Here is a 20,869-nt window from a genome sequence, read left to right on the forward strand (position 1 = left end):
CCCCCCCCCCCCCCCCCCTCTCCCCCCCAATAAAAAGAAAAAAAGAAAAGAAACTATTTGAGCAAAATAATGTTGGAAATTGACAAGCATGATACCGTCAACAAAAGAATAAACACGGAACTGGTACAATCAAACACATGAATAAAACAGAAATACGCCGTTTCGCGTCCCGCAAGGCTAACCGATTCAGTGGTGGTTGCAGGCAGCGAAAAGAGAGAGAGGGGGAGAGGTTTGGTTTCGCGGTGGCTCAGGTGATGTCAGTTTTGGCAGAGTTGTTCCCCCTTACAGGAAGTAAACACTGCGGAAATCGTCTGCCTTGCACAACCACTCGGCTTACATAGAATATCGATCGATTACAAACGCTCCTTGCACGCCTCACAAGTAAGTGAAGCGATACACTGGCATCCGTAGCTTCTAAGCCATATTAATAATTGTCTTCGCTGTAATATTCATGGAGCTAGCAGCGCGAAAGCCTGCATGTGCACAGAGTTTTCCCATCGAAATGTCACTCCTCAACCTCACAAACTTTCCATTTCACTTTCTGCGTTCCATTAAGTTTGGTCAAAACACCCCCCCTGTGGCTATGCTATCCCAGTAACACAGCCTGTCTAGAGAAAACATATTATACATAGATCTGTCTGTGGTTGCAAAGGTCAAGGTCTCTGAAGTACGTGGGTCACGGTCATACGAGAAAGCCGGTGGATTGCCACATTCACAGATAGACTGAATTTCTGTATTATCTAGTTTTTTTCGCTTTTGTTGGTAGTAAGCTCTTCGCTGTGACACTGACAGTAAGTGATATTTTTGAGTGTATGGTCTGATATGTAAATCAGAGGTGTGCGCGTGTTGATGGTGAATAAGGAAATCACAGTTGTGTTGGTTTACACTCGTAGTGGTAGGTAGATCTAGTGACTGCACTGGAAAACAACAGGTGCTCTCAGTTTCTGTAAGAAAGTACAGTACCAGAGGACTGCAGCAAATGCTATAGATGATTGATTTCTTCTGTTAAGTAAAGATTAATTGGGGGAGTCTGTTAATTCATTCATGCACTGGTGGCTGCGCTTGTGGAAAGTTAAACTGCATGAGCATGGTACCTGCAGGATTCATTAAGTATATATATAAGTTATAACCACTGGGCTTTAATTTCAGACAATGTGACCGCTCTGTGAGTGTTATTTAACTCAGGGGTCATTCATTCGTGTCAGTGCAGAGTAGTTTTCATCAATAGAAATGCCACAACCACTCATAAATAATGCACCAAAAGGACATCACACTTGATATTGTGACCTTTTAAACAGGCTTGCAGCGATAATCATGCAATCAGAGCCAGTCAATGTGTGTGTGCTGTTTATAAGAGCTCACTTTCAGTGTGGTTCCTAGGCCTCGGTCTTTGGTCATTTATGCATACTATTTTGATCTGACCAATTGTTCTGACCCCAGGCTGGTCGAATGTCCGATAGTTTTGACTGTGACACACAACAATTTTGTTGCGGCCAGGACATTTTAACCGATATGTATTTTGAATCCAGGTCCAACTGACCTATTGTCGTCTGGTTCTGGGAACAACACTGCACTTTACAGGTAATGCATATAATTATTACCTTTGCTAGGAACTAGTTGCTGTACAATACCCACAAATGTTTCTTGTTTGATTGCAGAATCTACGCTAATTCACAACCATGACCAGTTCAGATCAAGAGTCAGGGGAGAAGGTGGTGGCGAGGAAACCCCTGTCTATGGCGACCCGCTCATACAGCCTCATCAACCCTCGCATGTACAAGCGCGAACCCAGCAAAAGGTAAAACCTGAAACTTGTAGCTTGTGGTTTACCTGGGGCATGAGATGAAATGGGGTATATTCTGGGCAAAAAAGACTCATCAACCCTCGCATGTACAAGCGCGAACCCAGCAAAAGGTAAAACCTGAAACTTGTAGCTTGTGGTTTACCTCGGGCATGAGATAAAATGGGGTATATTCTGGGCAAAAAAAATCAGATTTTGTGCTATTTTTGTCTCTTAAACTGGGAATGGTATTATTTATTCTATTCTTGTATGGAAGCCACAAAAATGGGCTTAGAAATTCTTTGTCTATTACTGCACTGTGTGAACATTATCATGGTATGAAAAGACCATTTTCAGAGTTTGCATGGATTCATTTGATCTGTGGACTAGTGCATGTGATGTCCCTGTGCTGATTGTTTACTGTGGTTGATTGAGACTTGCTTATTGGCCTGTGTTTATCAATCTAGTGTGTTATTGGAAAGAAAAAGTACAAGTCAAAGTGCTGTTTTTAGTATGAAACCGAGAAAGAAAAATAGACACACAAAGAGAACTAATTTACAAACTGAAAGAACTGACTGTGATTATGACACTTGTAAGCTTTGTTACAGGTAGTTATAATGTTGTTATGATAGTTCTTTCTTGACTAGACCGGCACGGTTGGTCTAGTGGTAAGGTGTCCGCCCCGTGATCGGGAGGTCGTGAGTTCGAACCCTGGCCGGGTCATACCTAAGACTTTAAAATTGGCAATCTAGTGGCTGCTCCGCCTGACGTCTGGCATTATGGGGTTAGTGCAAGGACTGGTTGGTCCGGTGTCAGAATAATGTGACTGGGTGAGACATGAAGCCTGTGCTGCGACTTCTGTCTTGTGTGTGGCGCACGTTATATGTCAAAGCAGCCCTGATATGGCCCTTCGTGGTCGGCTGGGCGTTAAGCAAACAAACAAACAAACAAATCTTTCTTGACTGGGAGAAGTATTTTTGTGTTGATTTTAGAATTGTTGCACATTGTACGTGTACCTGTATTTTACTTAGGTATTAAGTTTTAGTGTGTGTTTATGGGTGTGTGTGTGTGTGTGTGTGTGTGTGTGTGTGTGTGAGAGAGAGAGAGAGAGAGAGAGACTGTGTGTGCGTATTATGTACTGTACAGCAGTGTATATTAAGGGTAGGGGGAGAAGTTTACGTGTGTGTGTGTGTGTGGGTATCTTTGCATGTGTGTGTATGCGCATGTGTTTATGCACATGTGTATGCGCGTACAGGTTTGTGTGTATGTGGGTGCGTGTGTGTGTATTTAGTGTGTGTGTGTGATTTTGGTGGTACTTTTGTGTTTGTGTATAATTATGTGTGTCTCTTTTTGTGTTTTCATGAGTTTATAGAATAGGTGAAACAAATAAGCACAGAAACTTGTGCTTAAAGAGCTGCTTGTATAGAAAGAAAAAATATGCCTCTTGGCATGCTATGATATTGGTCATGTTTATCTTTCGGTGTGGACTTTTGTGTGTTTTTAGAGGTTTATTTGATTGTAGAAACTATAAGAAAATAAACTGAAGTTTTTTTTCTTCTCCAGAGTATTTGTGAATCGCAGTCTCATGCTGGAGAAGGTTGGGTTCTATGGCTTCGACATGGACTACACTCTTGCAGGTCAGTGTGTGTGTGTGTGTCAGTCTGTGTACGCATGTGTGTGTTTGTGTGTGTGTGTGTGTGTGTGTGTGTGTGTGTGTTGTTTTGCTGGCTGTATTGTCCTTTGTAAGTTCTACACAGATATTTAGAACAGACTTGCGAATGTATAGAGGTAGATGCACAGAGGCAAAGTGAGTCTGGTACCGTGTACAGGAACACATTTGTGCACTCATCTGCCAAGCCAGACAGCAACAGCAGCAATGAAGACAACAACAACAACAACAACAACAACAACAACAACAACAACAACAACAACAACAACAACAACAATGGCAGCAGCAGTGACAAAAGGATATGCAATATACTTTGAAACGGTTCTGAACTGCTATATGACTGATTCTAGCATTAACACACCTGCAACCTTACCTATTACATTTCTTAAACATGTATTCCAGTTCTTCATGTCTTCAGGCTGTATGGCAGTCTTCTGCCTATTCTTCAGTGCTTTTCTTCATACTGCATGCTACCAAAGATATTTTACTTTGCATTCGAATATCTTTGATGCTACTTCTGCTGCCCCTGCGTCTGCTTTGTATTCCCATGCCATTATTGCTTCTTATCACATCCGCTTTTTTAAGTTTTAACGTAGAGGGGGAATCGAGACGAGGGTCGTGGTAAATGTTAAGTCCTTTGTACTGGAAACTTGCATTCTCCCAGTAAGGTCATATATTGTACTACGTTGCAAGCCCCTGGAGCAATTTTTTGATTAGTGCTTTTGTGAACAAGAAACAATTAACAAGTGGCTCTATCCCATCTCCCCCCTTTCCCCGTCGCGATATAACCTTGAACGGTTGAAAACGACGTTAAACACCAAATAAAGAAACGAGGGTCGTGGTGTATGTGTGTGAGTCTGTCTGTCTGTCTGTGTGTGTGTAGAGCGATTCAGACCAAACTACTGGACCGATCTTTATGAAATTTGACATGAGAGTTCCTGGGAATGATATCCCCGGACTTTTTTTTCTTTTTTTCGATAAATACCTTTGATGACGTCATATCCGACTTTTTGTAAAAGTTGAGGCGACACTGTCACACCCTCATTTTTCAATCAAATTGATTGAAATTTTGGCCAAGCAATCTTCGACGAAGGCCGGACTTTGGTATTGCATTTCAGCTTGGTGGCTTAAAAATTAATTAATGACTTTGGTCATTAAAAATCTGAAAATTGTAAAATAAATAATTTGTTTTTAAAATGATCCAAATTTACGTTCATCTTATTCTTCATCATTTTTTGATTCCAAAAACATATAAATATGTTATATTTGGATTAAAAACAAGCTCTGAAAATTAAAAATATAAAAATTATTATTAAAATAAAATTTCCGAAATCGATTTAAAAACAATTTCATCTTATTCCTTGTGGGTTCCTGATTCCAAAAACATATAGATGTGATATGTTTGGATTAAAAACACGCTCAGAAAGTTAAAAAGAATAGAGATAAAGAAAAGCGTGCTATCCTTCTCGGCGCAACTACTACCCCGCTCTTTTTGTCAATTTCACTGCCTTTGCATCGAGCGGTGGACTGACGATGCTACGAGTATACGCTCTTGCTTTAAAAATGCAGTGAGTTCAGTTTCATTCTGTTAGTTCGACAGCTTGACTAAATGTTGTAATTTCGCCTTACGCGACTTGTTTTAATTTTTATATATATTTTCTTAATACAAAACAACCTCAAAGCAGTCATATAAACATCAATACAAATCATTTCTGTTTTGATAAATTGGCCGATAGATCAGAATATGGAACTTTTTCATCGGCATCTTATTTTCCTCTTCCGTCTTCCGATCCTTTCCCTTACTCACACACACCTCCCCCCACCTCCCCACACATAACTACCCCTCCCTTCTTCTTTTTCGCTCTCCAGGAGACTCTTTTCAACTTTGATGATTCTTTCATTATTTATTAGAGTGTAACCCCCCCCCCTCCCCCCCCCCCTTTTAAGACTCCCCAATTTAATATTCCTCCCCTTTGCTTTTTTTGATTTTCTGTTCATAACCTCTGTAAATTTATCCCCATTTTCAGACTCACTCCTTTTGTCAGACTTGATTTTCTCAGATTTATGGAGGTCTTAAAAGGGGCTCCATTGTATTGGAGTTTTGAGTGGGAGGGGGGGGGGGGGGGGGCAGACAAGTTTGTGTCGATCAAGAGTAGGGTCCCAAAGGGTAAGTGTTGCTGTTGCTGTTCAGGCGATATTTAACTTTTGTTGGTCTGTGGGTTATATCCTTTCGGACATTGAAGGAGCAGACCTGTTTACCAGTACGATTTGGGCGTATTTTGTACGCCAAATTATTATCGGTACGCAAATACGCGACACACGCACAAAATACGCATAAGAAAAAGTCTAGAATACGTTTTCCGGTGTTTGTGTGCTGATTACGGAATGGTACAACTGATACCGGTTTCGGTCGAAGGGAGATAACCATGACAGCGAGTCTTTAGCTGTGGAAACCTTGTTCAGTTGTTGGCACGTGCGATCGTCTGGACAATCGTGGCAAAATGAAGCGGAAAAATGTGCCCGTTTCGGATGACTGTACCAAGTATGGAGGTCTCCCTTTTGCGTACTTCGGAGCGGTGTCACGTGATACGCAGAAATGGTTTGGAGGGCAAGAAGCGGAACGGCTAGCGTCAGTGCGCCGCTCGATGATTCGGGAGTGTGTGCATGAGTTTTCATTTTGTTATTATTCAAGAACTTGTAGTTCTATTTCTAACTTTGTATGTTTATGTGTGAAGCTCTTTAGTTTTAGATTACCTATTATTTCTGCTTCAGTGTGTGTGAGTTTTCATTTCATTGTTATTCGAGAAATGGTATTTCTAACTTTGTATGTTTATGTTTGGAGAAGCGATTCTTTTTTCCTTTTTGGGATCAAGTCTGGTGTCTGCTTTAGTGCTTACTTTGATATTACCTTAGAACATTTATTGTGAACCTGTAAATGTGTAATGTGTGTGTGTGTTTTTTGTTCTTCTTTTTTATTTTTTCTATTTCTTTTTACTTTAGTGCTGCTGAAGACAGTAACTAAAAATTTCCCTGAATTCAGTGTTACGTGTTTTTTGTTTTTAATTTTTATATATATGTTGACAATGACAGTTCAGTTAAATAAAGCGTTGAACACATTATATGTATTTTAATTTTTACCAATCTGTCACTCTGTGAATGTGAAGCTGGTGTGAGTGTGATATTTAACACATTACTTTTGATTTGTACCTAATCTCTGCCTTTGTTAGCTCCAGTAGGTGTGTTTTCAACAGTTTTGTTCAATTTTGTGAAACGTTACTGTTTTGAGACAAACCAGACACATATTTTTCCGTTTAGGACAGCTGGGCTCAACATATTAACTTTGTTGACTAAACAAAGGAGCCATTACACAGATACACACTCATTCTGACAATCACTCACCAGATTCTTCACAATTAAGAAATGTCTCAGATAAGACACACGCAAGCTTAAAAAAAAAAGTCTTAAGAACAAAAACGTTACGGCAACAACAATGTATTTATTAGTTCTTACTAAAATCACATGCTTCAATAAAAAAAAGCATAAACTATACAGACATGCTAACCAGCATTGATTAAGGCACACACTTGAGTCAAAAAGCTATGGCATTAACATAAGCAGTGTTGAATCTTGTTTCAAACTGCACATTTCAGTCAAAAAGCGAGTGAATCGGTGTTTCAATCATTAGCAAAATTAATACTGCTGTTGAGGTTTGGAATCAATGAACAATAACTGTTCACACATCAATACTGTCAAAGTGTAAAAAGAAAAGAACTGTACATGCACCCACATACTAAGCATCATATCTCAAGATCAAATAAGGAACAGTGTTGAGCCCTTGAAAATGTTTTCAATAATACACACTTCAGTCAGAAAGCAAAAACAAAAAAGTAACTACACACATTCCTGCCAGCACAAATCAGATAGATACATAAGTAAAATTAATACTGTTTTTCTGGTTTGGCATCCACAGAAGTTATGTTTCTGTTTTAAAGCACACACTTGTCAAGGTATTGATTAGTTCTTACTAAAATCACATGCTTAAATAAAAAATCATAAACTGTAAAGACATGCTAACCAGCACTGATTAAGGCACACACTTCAGTCAAAAAGCTATGGCATCAACATAAGCAGTGTTGAATCTGTTTCAAATTGCACACTTCAGTCAAAAAGCTATGGCATCAACATGAACAGTGTTGAATCTGTTTCAAATTGCACACTTCAGTCAAAAAGCACATCTCAGACAATAAGTGAATTAGTGTTTCCAATCATTAGCCAAATTAATACTGCTGTTGAGGGTTAGAATCAATGAATGGTAACAGTTTACACATCAATACCGTCAAAGTGTAAAAAAGAAAAGAACTGTACACACACCCACACACTTAGCATCAGATCTCAAAATCAAATAAGGAATAGTGTTGAGCCCTAGAAAAATGTTTTGAATAATACACACTTGAGCCAGGAAGCAAAAAAAGTAACTACACACATGCACGCCAGCACAAGTCATACAGATACATAAGTCAAATTAATACTGTGTTTCAGGTTTGGCATCCACATAAACAGTGTTGTTTTTGTTTAAAATCACACACTTGTCAAAAAACATAAAAGTAACTGTACACAGTTCTGTTCAGGTTTAGCATCACTGTAAACAGTTTCAAATCAGGTAGATACCAGTCAAATACAAAAATAACATAAAACTGCACATGTTATGTTATGTTATGTTATCAGACTGGTACTTAGGCTGTTAAGCCTTTGTCTGATCTTTTGAATCAGTTGCTATCCTAGCCTAACTTTTGGGCTAGGTAACCTACACGATCTTTTGACCGTGGCCTATTCTATCAACTTTTTCTTGGCTGGTGTAGTGAGAGGCATACTGACATTTGGGCTATACATATAATCTTTCAGTGCATTGTCCAAACGATTCTTGAAACTGTTCATTGTCGGCGCTTCTACCACATTCTTGTCCAAGGAGTTCCATGTGTCTATGATTCTGTTCGTGAAGAAAGATTGTCGGAGAGCTGTTCTGCATCGTTTCTTCTTGAGCTTGAACTGATGTCCACGGGTATTACAAAGGCTATTCAGCTCCAGTGGGTTCTTGCAATCGTAGTATCCATGCACGAATTTGTATGCTTCAATCATGTCTCCCCGGATACGCCTATAGCACATGCTTGGAACTTTCAAAACTCTCAAGCGCTCTTCATAACTCAAGGTCTTCAACCCTGGAATACACTTCGTGGCTCTTCTTAATACACTTTCAATCAAATTTTTATCTTTCTCGAGTCGGGGACTCCACACCACATTTGCAAACTCCAGATGAGGCCGTACAAGTGCAACAAAGAGAAGTCTTAGCGTTTCTGCGTCCAAGTGCTCATAAGACCGTCTAATGAGACCCAGGATTCTGTTTGCTTTGTTGACTTGCGTTTCCACGTGCTTTGAGAATTTCAATTCACTGTCTACATTGACTCCAAGGTCCTTTTCTGCACTTGAGCTTTCCAGATCAACCCTGTCCACGCTGCCAGGTTTTCTCATATCATACACAAGTTTCTGATTTTTTGTACCCAACTGTAATGTCTTACACTTATCTGCATTAAAGCGCATCTGCCACTTGTCTGCCCAGTCGACCAAACTGTCCAAATCCTTCTGGAGTTCCTTGCTATCTTCACAAGTTCTGATTTGTCGGTACACTTTTGTATCCAATTAAAAAAAAAAAAGATTCAGACTTGAGATCAAAAGTAAATAGTGTTGCATTTTTTTTTTTCAATCACACATTTCAGTCGAATTGCATAAAACTGTACACCCATGCTAGGCAGAACATCGCAGACAATGAAAAATGTGTTTCTAGTTGTACATAACAACCCCATCAAATCAAATTAATACTGTCTTTCAGGTGTCGGATAAAAAGGAAACATTATGCAACAAGTATTCACCATCTTGAATGAAATTTAACCAAATCGTCGACGCAAATACGGAATCGCCGCAGCGAAACTTCGCGATCGGCACCACGCTTCCATGTTTTCGCTAAGCGGCGCGGTGACCTCTTGCCCTCCAAACCCCGGTGCGCACGAAGTGATGACGTCAATAGGGAGACCTCCATAAACAGCAGAAGCAGCAGATTTTCTGGGAGAAATATAAGAAAGAGCCAGGAATTGTGGAGTCTACTATGGGAAAAAGTCATGCACACTGCAAGTATTGTAAATCAGATTTCTCCGTTGCCCATGCTGGAAAATATGACATCGAACGACACTGCAGTTCCAAAACTCACCACAGGCGGAAGGTATCGTCCACTGGACGACTACTATCACAGTGACGTACCTTGTAGTCTTTCTGTGATAGTAGTAGTCCAGTGGACGATACCTTCCGCCTGTGAACTCACCTGGACAAGATTGCTGCAAAGAAATCCGCTGAAAGCTGCCAAGGAATTATGAAGTTCATTCCCGAAAAGCAAATCCTGCCAGAAGAAAAGGCTAGTCCGCGCTGAAGCAATGTCAACCGCAGATGTTATTTCACGAACTTCATCTTTTCATTATCAATCTGTTTGGTAGACACTGGTTATAATGCTATAAACTGACAGGTAAATAAAATTGTTTTATCCCTGTTGTATTGGAAGGAGTTAAATTCTGAAGGTGTTCACAAGACATGCTATTCTTACACAAACACGTTTGCACCCACGCGTACATTTTCCCTAGCCCATATCGGCTTTGCTTGCAAAGTACACCAACTTTTTGAAAAATACACTCAACTTTTTTGGAAAGTACTCTTGCCTCGGGTTTAGGGTAAACAGGTCTGAAGGAGTTATCTCAGCTGCACATTCCACAAATTATTAGATAAATGCAACACTTATTTCCTGTGACTTTGGCACTCTGTAAACTAACCTCTCTGAGCCTTACACCCTGTCGCTCTGAACAAGGTACGAAGATAAATTTCAATAACAAACAGACGCAGTTTCAACTGCAAACAAAACAGCTTTCAATGATCGGAAAACCTGAACTATCGCTATAGGTTCATTTCAAAGAGGAAAATAAAACCACAGGGTACCCCGCTTATTGGGTAACAGGTGGGCTTGATATTGTCATAAAGAATCCAGGGTTAGGAATGTACCCGTTTAACCAGCCGTTTTGTGGCTATTGCCACTATACCCGTTATTGCGGCTCTTAACTGTCAAGCACCCACATCCTGGATACCCGGAGTCCTAAACCTGTCTGTGCTATTAAAGAAGTCGTAAGAATGAAATTTAATTCTGCTCTCTCCATTGCCCTAAGTAGGTCACTTCGTCTGGTGTGGCAGAATGGATAAGCCTGGCCTAACTAGATTCATTCGCTGATAGGAGATATTTAAGATTGAATGCTGGCAATCTGACTCTCAGATCTTTAAATCTTTTTCTCTTTTTCTTCATCTTCTACTTCTATCTTCGTAGGCTGCGACTCCCACGTTCACTCGTAGGCACGAATGGGCTTTTACGCGTACGGCTGTTTCCTCCGCCATTTGGGTAGTCATAGTCCGTTTTAGGGATGTATGTCAGGTGTTTTTGTGTTTTTATAAACCATCAAACTCTGACATGGATAACAGAATCTTTGTTTTGTGCAAAGGGGGATAAGCGCTTGCAGGTCCGCACACAAGCTGTATCATATGCTTGCGTGAGCGTGCGTGTGCACGGTGTGACTGTGTGTGTACGTGTGTGTGTGTGTACGTGTGTGTGTGGACGTGTGTGTGTGTGGACGTGTGTGTGGACGTGTGTGTGTGGACGTGTGTGTGTGTGGACGTGTGTGTGTGGATGTGTGTGTGTGTGGACGTGTGTGTGTGTGGACGTGTGTGTGTGTGGACGTGTGTGTGTGGACGTGTGTGTGTGGACGTGTGTGTGTGGACGTGTGTGTGTGGACGTGTGTGTGTGTGGACGTGTGTGTGTGTGGACGTGTGTGTGTGTGGACGTGTGTGTGTGTGGACGTGTGTGTGTGTGGACGTGTGTGTGTGGACGTGTGTGTGTGTGGACGTGTGTGTGTGGACGTGTGTGTGTGGACGTGTGTGTGTGTGGACGTGTGTGTGTGTGGACGTGTGTGTGTGGACGTGTGTGTGTGGACGTGTGTGTGTGTGGACGTGTGTGTGTGGACGTGTGTGTGTGTGGACGTGTGTGTGTGTGGACGTGTGTGTGTGGACGTGTGTGTGTGTACGTGTGTGTGTGTGTACGTGTGTGTGTGGACGTGTGTGTGTGGACGTGTGTGTGTGTGGACGTGTGTGTGTGGACGTGTGTGTGTGGACGTGTGTGTGTGTGTGGACGTGTGTGTGTGGACGTGTGTGTGTGTGGACGTGTGTGTGTGGACGTGTGTGTGTGTGGACGTGTGTGTGTGTGGACGTGTGTGTGTGTGGACGTGTGTGTGTGTGGACGTGTGTGTGTGGACGTGTGTGTGTGGACGTGTGTGTGTGGACGTGTGTGTGTGTGGACGTGTGTGTGTGTGGACGTGTGTGTGTGTGGACGTGTGTGTGTGTGGACGTGTGTGTGTGGACGTGTGTGTGTGTGGACGTGTGTGTGTGTGGACGTGTGTGTGTGTGGACGTGTGTGTGTGTGGACGTGTGTGTGTGTGGATGTGTGTGTGTGGACGCGTGTGTGTGTGGACGTGTGTGTGTGGACGTGTGGGTGTGTGGACGTGTGTGTGTGGACGTGTGTGTGTGTGGACGTGTGGACGTGTGTGTGGACGTGTGTGTGTGTGGACGTGTGTGTGTGTGGACGTGTGTGTGTGGACGTGTGTGTGTGTGGACGTGTGTGTGTGGACGTGTGTGTGTGGACGTGTGTGTGTGTGGACGTGTGTGTGTGTGGACGTGTGTGTGTGGACGTGTGTGTGTGGACGTGTGTGTGTGGACGTGTGTGTGTGTGGACGTGTGTGTGTGTGGACGTGTGTGTGTGTGGACGTATGTGTGTGGACGTGTGTGTGTGGACGTGTGTGTGTGTGGACGTGTGTGTGTGGACGTGTGTGTGTGTGGACGTGTGTGTGTGGACGTGTGTGTGTGGACGTGTGTGTGTGTGGACATGTGTGTGTGTGGACGTGTGTGTGTGGACGTGTGTGTGTGTGGACGTGTGTGTGTGGACGTGTGTGTGTGTGGACGTGTGTGTGTGTGGACGTGTGTGTGTGGACGAGCTGTGAGGGAACCACGTGTAGCGAACGTGAAGCCCCTGAAAATAATGTACCAACTTCACATTCAGAACTAGGCCTCCCCTCTTACGTCATCAATGAAGAACGGAAAGTAGGTGACCGGATACAGATACCCACCATGAAAATGTTGAAATGTACTCCAAATTGAAAGGGGATTAAGAAAGAGGAGTGCCCCCCTCTGTTCAGCATCTTATAGCACAGCCACCCAAAAATATGTGTTTATCACTGTTTTATCTCACCTCACTTAGTTTTAAAAATATTCCGTTAGGAGTATTGCTGTGTAAACCAACTTGCCAGCCACCATAGATTCGTCCTGTGCATGGAATAAGAGGATCCCTCCACTTGGACACATACCAAACATCTACAGTGTCGCTGCTTTTTGTGCACAGTGTACCAAACATCTACAGTGTCGCTGCTTTTTGTGCTCAGTATACCAACCATCTACGGTGTCACTGCTTTTTGTGCTCAGTGTACCAAACATCTACAGTGTCACTGCTTTTTGTGCACAGTGTACCAAACATCTACAGTGTCGCTGCTTTTTGTGCACAGTGTACCAAACATCTACAGTGTCACTGCTTTTTGTGCACAGTGTACCAAACATCTACAGTGTCGCTGCTTTTTGTGCACAGTGTACCAAACATCTACAGTGTCGCTGCTTTTTGTGCACAGTGTACCAAACATCTACAGTGTCGCTGCTTTTTGTGCACAGTGTACCAAACATCTACAGTGTCGCTGCTTTTTGTGCACAGTGTACTAAACATCTACAGTGTCGCTACTTTTTGTGCACAGTGTACCAAACATCCACAGTGTCGCTGCTTTTTGTGCACAGTGTACCAAACATCTACAATGTCACTGCTTTTTGTGCTCAGTGTACCAAACATCTACAGTGTCGCTGCTTTTTGTGCTCAGTGTACCAAACATCTACAGTGTCGCTGCTTTTTGTGCACAGTGTACCAAACATCTACAGTGTCGCTGCTTTTTGTGCACAGTGTACCAAACATCTACAGTGTCGCTGCTTTTTGTGCACAGTGTACCAAACATCTACAGTGTCGCTGCTTTTTGTGCACAGTGTACCAAACATCTACAGTGTCGCTGCTTTTTGTGCACAGTGTACCAAACATCTACAGTGTCGCTGCTTTTTGTGCACAGTGTACCAAACATCTACAGTGTCGCTGCTTTTTGTGCACAGTGTACCAAACATCTACAGTGTCGCTGCTTTTTGTGCACAGTGTACCAAACATCTACAGTGTCGCTGCTTTTTGTGCACAGTGTACCAAACATCTACAGTGTCGCTGCTTTTTGTGCAGTGGTATTTTTGTCTCTGAATAAGTATCGGCAGATTGACAAAACATATATATATGCGGCAACAAATTCCCACTTTGCAGGGAGGGGCAAGGCCGCTTTTGGCTCTGTGTCCAATAGTGGAAGGATTGTTGTTAAGGCCTGGACGGATCTATTAATGACATAAGAGGGGAGGCCAAGTTCTGGATGCGAGGTTACTACATTATTATTTTTTTTTTACTGACTTTGCGTTCATCACCACATGATGGTTTATACAAACAAGAGTGTAAACTCTGGTTTAACAAAACTGAAACAACAACAAAAATAGCGTAGCCTTTTCGGTCGAGAAATGCGATGTCTTTTTCAAACGTCTATGGCCTCTGTGCACTGTGGGCAAGACACCTGGACCGAGGTGGCCGAGAGAGTTACCAACCGGGTGGGAGCCAGCCGCGCTGTTGGATTGGTTGAACGTGAGATTTGTTGTGATTTCAACGAATCAGACCCCGCGGTTTGTTCATTTCCGTTTGGGTGGCGCCCCCTTTCGGTTCGTGCACCTCAGTCCAGTGCTTGCAGGAGGACGCGTAAGACTTTGAAAATAAGAGGCAAGGACCTTTTAGTTCCTGTACCCATGCCATCATTATGAACGGTGTCTTTACCTACTCCTTGCCTTGGAGAATCAGAAATGTCATGTCCGCATTACAGCACAGTGAAATGCACTGCACGCAAGAGATGGCGTTGGGGCCGTATTTAGGGCGGGGGAGGTTTAGAGACCTTGATAACAAAATCCCGTTCCTTCGTGTAATCTTAGCGGATTTAAGGCTCAGGCTCATTGTCAAGTCGGAGAATTTACGAGTTGCGTTATTTGCACCTGAGCTGTTGAGACTGACACGCTTTGTGGCTCGCGCATTAGCTGCCGAGATTCATGATTATGCATAATTCATGCGGCTGAGTGTTTTATGCTTCGCGGATGTGATCTTAGGTTGAATCTCTTGCGCAGGTTACGCCATTGATGCATATTCTGAGGACATGATTCAAGACATTTTATGATGAGTTGGCACGATATTGAGATTCGGACATCTCTATTCTCTCTCCTTCTTACGAGAGACAGAGTTGGTTGTTACCTTTCCTGCCAAAAATGATGCAAATCGTCTGCGGCATTTCCTGTTTATTGCCCAAAGGAGCCCATGAAGTGAAATACTTTGGATTACAATCCCATTAATACGTCTTTTATGGAGGAAAGGCTGACCCGAGCGTTCCCCCGTAAGGCTATTTGTCGAGCAATATTATCTTTATGGCTGTCGAAGGAAAACTGAGGACGTTTGAACTGAGGCATGAGTTTAGCAAGGAATCACGTTCTCTCTCTCTCTCTGTCTCTCTCTCTGTCTCTCTTTCTGTCTCCCACCCTCTCTCTCAAGCGCAGTTTTTGTTGTTGTTGCTGCTACATGTATTTCAACAAGCGACGCAGTTTCAGTTGTCATCAGAATAATGAAGTACATGTACTGTGTGAAACTGAAGTAATTATCAATGATTTATTGAGCTGGCTTAACCATAAATTGATGGATCTCCAGTGCCACTGAACGATATTGCTTCTCAGTCATGACCTGCTTCTCTAGCTCAACGATACGTAGGAAGCTGGTTGCTTTGCGTTTTGCGGAGATGGGGGGGGGGGGGGGGGGGGGATGCAGAGGGCGGGGTTGGGAAATTGATAAGCGGGTACGATTTTCATTTTTTTTCAACTCATAATTTAAATAGAAATCTGCTTTTGAGACTTTGCGGTTACCCTCTTTGTATTGTTACACGGTGTGTGTGTGTATGTCCGTGTGTGTGAACGTGTGTGTGAGTGTGTGTTTGCTTGTGTGCGCACGTGGGTGGGTGAAAGAGTGGGTTTTCAATATGGAGGGTATTCCGAGCCTTTAGACAGGGCATTGAAAGCAACTGTTTGTAAAAGCTATTTGAAGAATGTACACACAATTCAAGGCAAATATCCCGTTGCACAATATAACAGTTGTCAATACGTTTCCTGTCCACAGAATCGTAGGAGGTGAAACGGTTATAGAAATGCAGGTGGAAATGTTAAAAAGTGTACTGAAAACTCATCATGCTGTTTTTTCTCTCTCTCTAAATAAAGCTGCGCAGATGTGAGCCAAAGGCACCCGAAAGAACTATTTTTGTCTTCGTTTGCGAAGTCACCGAATCCACAAATGTCTTGTCTCTTTTGGTAGTTTTCGAGTACATCTTTACTTGTATACTTGGGGGGGGGGGGGGGGGGGGGTAACAAAATTGCCGTTTGTGGTTAGTTTGTGTTGCTTATTTTGCTGTCTTGCTCGTCCTCTTCTCCTCTACCATATTTTCTTCGTCCAAGTCTTCTTGTGTGAGCCTCGCTGGTCTGGATTCACTTTTAATTTTTCTGCAGTCTGTTTTTGTCTACCTAGCACTACCCGTTCTAGCTTTTTTCTCTTGGAATGCTGGTGTCATTTCTTTGGAATAGTTTTACCCAATGCTCTGTGAATGGCACTGAACGTGGTAAACATTCCATATCACTATGACCGTCAGTAAGAAGCTACAAACACAGCAGGAGCAACAAGCACAAACAACAACACTCCACTTTCTCTGCGAGTAGGGTAGCATGAGTGTTATATTGATTGTCACCTTTTTTTTTTATCAGAGTTTGAATCTGCGAGAATTAGGGCATGGAGATCAGATTTCATAATTATCCCCATAAGAGTGTTGCAATATCCAATCTCTCATTGACCGCTCTTAGCTTGGTGTGTGTGTGTGTGTGTGTGTGTGTGTGTGTGTGTGTGTGTGTGTGTGTGTGTGTGTGCTTTTGCTTGCGTGCGTGTGACGGTACGTGTGTGTGTGTGTGTGACGGTACGTGTGTGTGTGTGTGTGTGTGTGTGTGTGTGACGGTACGTGTGTGTGCTTGTGTGACTGTGCGTGTGAGCGTGCGTGTGTGTGTGTGTGTGTGTGAGAGAGGGTGAGAGAGAGAACTTCCTCCTATTCTACAGAGGGTGTGTAACTGTAAACCCAAACTCCCTGCCACTTTCAGACGCCTGTGTCAGTTTTCATCCCTCGGGGGCATCGCTCTCTGCATACAGAACGCATTATGATCATGTATTTGTACGCTTCTTGACGGCTTTCATGAGTATTGGCTGTCACATTTGTTCCTTTCACACTTATTGGCCGAGGTTCTGGCGTGGCACTTGCTGCTCGGCCGCCATCTTGCCTTTTGTTGCATTGTGGGTAAAGGTCCTGCACTCGAGGACAGCCCGCCAAACACGCGTCCTCATTTGCATATAACAACAAAATATGAAATCGCGGGCGTACCTTGAATATCTTTTCTCGAGCACGTTATGCAAAGCAGCCTCATAATGCCCCTCCTATGAATTCATAATGGTACTTTAAGAGTATATTTTTTTAAGTTAAGACGTATAGAACTTATTGTGGGGTTGAGGACGACCCCACTTACTCTAACGCCTTGGGGACTGTGACATGGGCCATCGTTGTTACCAGAGATCAGTTCCTCGGCTTTTTGGTGAAAGCGGGCTAGCGTATTCTTCAATTCATTTTAGTGTCGCTTTCGCGCCAGCTGTAACCGTAGTAGAATCCCCTCCCCCCGGTCTGAATACATGTCCTTAAATCCGTTTTCCTTGGACGGTTATCATTCTTTACGCATACTCTGGTTAAACGTGTATATGTGTGTTAACTTTTTAAATATCTTTTCCCTTCTCTGTTGTTGGTGTTGTGTTTTTGCACATTGTGTAAGTACTTGACTGTCTGCCATGTGCTTATCTATGATTGTAAGTTTGTGTTGAAGACACCGCCACAAGCTGTAGGGTTGTTGTTGTTTTCACTTCATGTCAATGTAAACTTTGGGAACATATGTAATACATGAATAAAACATTGTTTTAAACCAACAGTACGAAGCACATTCTTCGATCATCTATCAAATTCTACCTGCGCTGAGTCAGTCACAGTTCTGCTTACATCTGCCAACAATCTCAAACCGTACCGTACAAAACAGCACATAATAGCGTCAATACAACCAATCACAATGTCCAGAATAGAATTGTATCTCATTGGTCAAACGCATCACAGTCGTACAGCCAATGGCTGATCCAAATCGTATCCTTTAACCACAGGTACCACTGTATATACAGTACTACCGCCGTCAAATACTCTGCAACACATGTAAGTTTTGTAACCCAAATACCATTCTGATCAGTCATCGCTCAACGGCTATCGCCAGTTATCTCTATTACCGGACGCTAAAGTCCTACGCGAATCTATCAAACCAAGAATACAGAGTTATCTCCCATATGTTGTTCTCGAGCAGTGTTCGCGAGACGAAAATGATTGCAGATTGGCCGACTTCGACAGTGATCTCCGTTCTGTTCTTCACAGTTATGATAAAGACATCGTTCTAAGGTCAAAACAAGTCGAAACTGATTGTGGGACTGCTGCTGGAAGGAGACCGTAATATATATATGGTTGCATCACTGTCAGAAAATCGTCTGCTCCAGCGAGCGCTGAAACCAAACGGTTGATTATCACGTGACACTTTTGCCATATTTAGAGTTGTTTGCACAGTAAATACAGCCGCGAAAAATAGCTCGCTTGAAACTGTCTTACATAATTATCAATTCCTTTGTAAATTAAAAATTACACAACACCATGAAAAATCAGTATCGACGATCGCGAATCTGCTTATAGCCATAACACATTACAAAAAGATCTAAATATTAAAAAAATCGATTTCCTCGCCAGACAAGGAAAACCAAGGCATCCTGTCAGGGAGAGAATGAGCCGAACTCATTTTGACCTGAGGTCAGGATGACCCAAATACAATATGATGGAGTCCGTACATAACCGTTTCTTTTATTGTTACACAGCTTCGACCCCTGTTGATTTTATTATCTGATGTTAATGACTGAAGTTAATCTTGACCATGCAGGCTGTATATCCTTCGTGGTTGAAAACGACGTTAAACACCAAATAAAGAAAGAAAGAAAGAATGCAGGCTGTATATATATATTTTGCGATGATCAAAGATACTTTGCCTTCACAAAACGCAGATTATGATACAGGGGAAAATGTTGAAATGTGTGTGGAAGAAAGTCCAGTGCAAATCGTTCATGATTGATTTAGAAATAGGCTGCATGATCGTTCTTATAACCAATATGTGTGTGTGTGTGTGTGTGTGTACGTGCGTGTACGTGCGTGTGCGTGCGAGCGTACGTGCGTGCTTGCGTAAACGAGTGTCCGCGTGCGTGCGTACCTGCGTGCACGTGTGTATTTCTTCATTCTTCATTATTTAAGAGAAGAATATTCTGTCTGTAATATATGTATTTTGTATTCCACTTTCCACAAAGAACCGTCTTTGAGCCAAGCTTTATGATGATTTGATGCTCAGATAACGACATAAAACTTTGCCCATCAAAGTCGATCTGGTACAACCAGAACTTTATGTTCCTGTACCCCTAGTTCGTATCAGTTTTAAACTTCATTTTGTTCAGAAAACTTTTACTCCTCTTCACCCTAATCACCTGGGAAAATCTTCTAGATTTTCATATCCGGTGCTTAAAACAGCCGTATCTGTGCATGGACTGTGGCGACGGTAAAAAAGACACTCTCTGTCTTTCTCTCACGTTCCACTTTCCGTTTACGTTCATCTCAAAGAGGGCAGGGTGAGAACATCATTTGTGAATCTCTCATCCTCTCTGGTTCCACTGCTTTCAACCTCTTTACAAATCTCATTAACTTCAGCGATTTGTAGGTATGAATTGAACCGATTGTTTTCCACAGTCAAAAGGCATTCTGATAATCATCGGTCGACGGCTATCGCCAGTTTCTCTCTGGCAGCATGCTAAATTATTGCGCGAATCTATTAAAACAAGAATACAGAGTTATCTCCCATATGTTTTTCTCGAGCACTGATCTAAATTTGAGATCAGTGTTCGCGAGACGAAAATGATTGCAGATTGGCCGACTTCGACAGTGATATCCGTTCTGTTCTTCACAGTTATGATAAAGACATCGTTCTAAGGTCAAAACAAGTCGAAATTTTGAGACTGCTGTCGGAAGGAGACCGTGATATATGGTTGCATCACTCTCAACTGGTTACAGAACAAATCGTCTGCTCCGGCGCGCGCCGAAATAAAGTTGATTATCACGTGACACTTTAGAGTTGTTTGCACAGTAAATACGCCCGCGAAAGATAGCTCGCTTGAAACTGTCTTACATAATAATTCCTTTGTAATTTAAAAATTACACAACACCATGAAAAATCATTATCGACGATCGCGAATCTGCTTATATCCATAACACATTACAAAAAGATGTAAATATGTAAAAAATCGATTTCTTACCCACAGAAAGAAACCAAGGCATCCTGTCAGGGATAGAATGAGACCCGAAGGGAAGTAACTCATTTTTGACCTGAGTCAAAAGGCATCTTGAACACGCGGCCAGTACAACTGGCCTTGACACGGAACGATTCAAGGGGGGCAATCTCAAGTCATCTGAAAGAGGGAAATCCAAACGCAATCCGCCTTGTTCGATTTTATGGGCTTGGACGATAGAGAAAATTAAGAAAAGCAAAAGCTGGAGTCCAGTCTGGACGAAACTGCTATCAAGAACGCAGAATTGATTTTTTCTGAGGTTTTTTTTTAGCCGTAAGCGCCATTTCTCATTTCGAATTTCTCATAACTGCTGTTCACCGCAGTGAAACCAACAAAGGGGCCTCACTCTGGAAGAGTTTTCTGCTCCGATAAACATGGCGCTTACGGCTAAAAAAAACTCAGAAAAAATCAATTCTGCGTTCTTGATAGCAGTTTCGTCCAGACTAAACTCCAGCTTTTGCTTTTCTTATTTTTCTCTATCGTCCAAGCCCATAAAATCGAACAAGGCGGATTGCGTTTGGATTTCCCTCTTTCAGATGACTTGAGATTGCCCCCCTTGAATCGTTCCGTGTCAAAGCCAGTTGTACTGGCCGCGTGT

General features: G+C 42.5%; 1 protein-coding gene across 3 annotated transcripts in view; it reads left to right on the forward strand.

The window, feature by feature from the left end:
- The first annotated feature begins 251 nt into the window (after positions 1–251).
- The window catches only part of LOC138983240 (cytosolic purine 5'-nucleotidase-like), a 248,483-nt gene continuing 227,865 nt past the window's right edge, over positions 252–20,869 (forward strand). The window contains exons 1-3 of one of the 3 annotated variants that reach the window (XM_070356662.1): positions 252–381; positions 1,659–1,798; positions 3,344–3,417. In XM_070356662.1, the coding sequence (XP_070212763.1) occupies positions 1,680–1,798; positions 3,344–3,417 (193 nt within the window). In that variant the 5' untranslated portion in view covers positions 252–381; positions 1,659–1,679. Of the gene's footprint in view, positions 382–694; positions 792–1,658; positions 1,799–1,876; positions 1,915–3,343; positions 3,418–20,869 lie in introns of those variants that run through there. The other 2 variants (XM_070356663.1, XM_070356664.1) reach the window with 2 other exon arrangements.

Source organism: Littorina saxatilis, linkage group LG12 (genome assembly GCF_037325665.1).
Source record: "Littorina saxatilis isolate snail1 linkage group LG12, US_GU_Lsax_2.0, whole genome shotgun sequence".
NCBI classification, from domain to species: Eukaryota; Metazoa; Mollusca; class Gastropoda; order Littorinimorpha; family Littorinidae; genus Littorina; species Littorina saxatilis.